General features: G+C 44.5%; 1 protein-coding gene across 1 annotated transcript; it reads left to right on the top strand.

Moving 5' to 3' along the window:
* Window positions 1-592: 592 nt before the first annotated feature.
* PHALS_01880 (Spindle associated) lies at window positions 593-3,149 on the top strand (the record flags this gene model as incomplete). The annotated part of the gene is made up of 1 exon (XM_024719112.1): window positions 593-3,149. A coding segment is annotated over one exon (2,557 nt), but the record flags the coding sequence as incomplete, so codon positions are not given.
* Between the last annotated feature and the right edge of the window lie 25 nt (window positions 3,150-3,174).

A 3,174-nucleotide genomic window follows, 5' to 3' on the forward strand; every position in this document is an offset into this window, starting at 1 on the left:
ACCAAGTGATCGTGGCACCACACACAGGGGTGCTTCAGTTCGCGTTTACATTCCACAGAGGACGGGCATAAAGGGCATTACCAAGACGCGGAACCAATATCTTCTCTGGTCATGTTAAGAAATAAAACATCAAAGGAGCTAACGTAACAGTCGAAATTGATATGCTCTTGCATTTTATGATTTTCAGCAAAAGAATCACCATACCTTTGTTTTTGTGAATCTGATATCCTAAATTCCTCTAGTCCTGTATGCTGTTTAATGGAAAACTTGATCACTTAATTCTACCATTTGAGATACTTTTCTCAGTACACTGAAGCAATTTTTAGATGTTTGGTCCGCAAAATATACAATTTAGTAACTAATTTGTGGTCGAATCGTCGGTATGTGATACAATTGTATACATATTGATAAATTTATGTCATCTACTTTTAGTCCGGCTTGTATTAGTCCGGCTAAAAAGAAAGTTTGGTCCCACCGTCCACACAAATGTGATAGAAACTGGTAGAATGAAATTCGCGCGCGAAACCAAATGTGGAAGAAATAAAATTCGCGCGCGAAACCTCACGTATGAATAACCAAAAGTCATTTTGCAATGCAGACCCCACAGCAAACGCGCGAAAGCGACTTCGGAGGCAGAATGTCCATGACACCCACTCATGACCACTCAACGCTTCTGCGTGAACAGGAAGCAGAGCATGAGCGTTTGCGTATGGACAACTTTAATCAAGCGCTACGTATTAACTTTTTGGAAGAACGATTGCTGCGTATGAAACAAGGCACAGACTTTTGTAGCGAGGAATTAGAGAGCGAGCTAGCACAGCTGCGGATTACATTAGAAGAACGTGATCATGAGCTTCGACAGCGTAACTTTAGTATGATTCGCGCTACGGAAGCTATTGATATGCTTAACGCACAGCTTCATGAGGCCCAAGCAGCAGCTGCTCGAGCTAGAGAAGAAGCCCAGCAAGAAGCTGAAGCCCAGTTGCACTTTCAACTGGAAGCGAGACGTGGCGCTGACGCCGAGATAGTTGAGAAGATACGAGCACAACTCGATCGAGCGCTTTACAATGAAAATCAGAGCCAATTGAAGATTCAGGATCTTGAGCTTGAGCTACAGAGACAGAATGAAGTCGTGGCAACACTTACGACTCAGTTACAAGAATTACAGGATGCAAATTCGCGAAGAGATCGAGAAATCGAGCTGCGAAGTCAGCGAGAAGAGCAAAATATGCATCAGGTTGAGTTAGCGAATGCCAAGATCGCTGCCGAAGCAGAGCATTGGAAAATTGTGAGTAAACAGCTTGAAGAGCAGACTACGGTGCTTCAAGTGCAAGTTGAGACATTGAGACAGGAGAAACAAACGCTGGATGTTCGGTATCAGTCCAAAATGAAGAGAATGGAGCAACAGGTGCAACATCAAATGGAGCAGTTACAGCGAGAGAGTGAAAACTATCGTGCGGAACATACGAGACTTTTGACAGATCGTGAAAAGGCTCACTTTGAAAAGGAACGACTTGTTATGGAGATAGAAAGCATCAAACAGGAGCGAGTGAGATTGCAGGCAGAGATAGATCGCATGACGAAAGAAAAGCATCAGCTCGCTGGAGATTCCGAGCGATTGCGTTTACAGAATGTTAAGCTAACTGCATCATGTGAGGAGCAAACGAAATCACTTGAGAGTTATAAAGCTGATAAAGAATTAGCTTTGGACTCAATACATCTGCTAGAGTCTGAGCTACATCAGTTTCGTAAACGAGAGACGGAATACGACTTAACCATTCAAACACTAGAAAGTCGATTAGAATATGCGGAGACTGAGGCTCGTCGAATGCAACAACATTGTGAGTTGGCTGAATCTCGTTGCCAGCAAACTCTAGATGCTCGGCTTGGGGTGTTGGAAAAAGATCGCCAAGCTATAGAAGAGGACAATCGACGGTTGCGGTCGGAGTTGTCGTACTTTCAATCAGATCTTGACACCATGGAGCGAAAGGTTCATGATAGTGAGGAGAGGTTCTCCAATGAAGCAGCAAATGCTCAAGAACAGCGCGAACATGTTTTAGCATACGAGCAGGAACTCAAAATACAATCTGCTCAAGTGCAAGCGTATCAGAATCAACTTGCTGGCTGCAACGAAGAGTTGACACGACGGGCAGCTCGTGTACAGGAGTTAGAAAAGCAGCTGGCAGATGCAGCTTCCGCTAAATCATCGACAAGCTTAATAGCTCAAGAGCAATGGCAACAGCAGTTTGCTTCTGAAAAGATTTCTCTGTTACAACAATTGGATGACGAACGGCGACGCGCAGAGGAAGCTATACGAGCGGCTTCTGCATCAAAAGATGATAAAGAGTCGGCCCAGCGAGAGCTTGATTCCGTCAAGGTGGAGTTGTGCTCTCTCTTTACTAGTCGTCAGGTTATAAAGGAAGGTCGTCACCAGTCTATGGTCAGTTTGGTGCATGCGATCATCTCATCGTTTAAAGAAGAGTTTAAGACCAAGACTTTAGCGCTGCATACACGCTGGACACAACACGTGTCGCTGATTAATTCCAAGCTTGAGCGATTATCATCTCAGCTATGTATCAGTCAAAGCAAGTTAGAAGTTTTTCAACGCTCATCAGTCCATGCGAAGGATGCGAACCAAAATTTGGAGAAATCTTGGTCTCTTCGGTATGAAGAACTGCGTGCAGAGAGAGAAGATGAGCGGAAATTGCTTGAAAAGGAAATTCTTTACCTACAAACGAAAGCTACAGAAGCACATAAGGCACTTTCCCAGGCATCAAGCGAATTAAAGGCATTGAAGCAGAAGCAAAAGAGTTTTTGCAAAGTATCAGATCGTGACTACCACGATCTGGAAGAGAGCAATCGTTTGTTAATTGAAGAAGTTCATGAACGCCGGCGCTCGACTGAGCATGCACGCAAACAGTATATGAATGCAGTTCGCGAGAACAAGGAGCTGTTGAAGGCGATCAAACTGTACAAAAATGCTATCAGTGGACGAGACAAGGACATTGAGAAGTACAAAGCTACTGTGATCAAGTACGCTCAACAGCTAAAACGACGTGTGGAGTTCGGTGACGCTAAGCAGACGTTGCTCGAGCAGCTGGAGCAGACACAATACATGATCACAGAGACGTACAAACGCTGGGAGACTAGTCCTATCGTTCGTGGCCCTGAGAT

The sequence above is a fragment of the Plasmopara halstedii genome, assembly GCF_900000015.1.
Source record: "Plasmopara halstedii genome assembly, contig: Scaffold_15, whole genome shotgun sequence".
Taxonomy (NCBI): Eukaryota; Oomycota; class Peronosporomycetes; order Peronosporales; family Peronosporaceae; genus Plasmopara; species Plasmopara halstedii.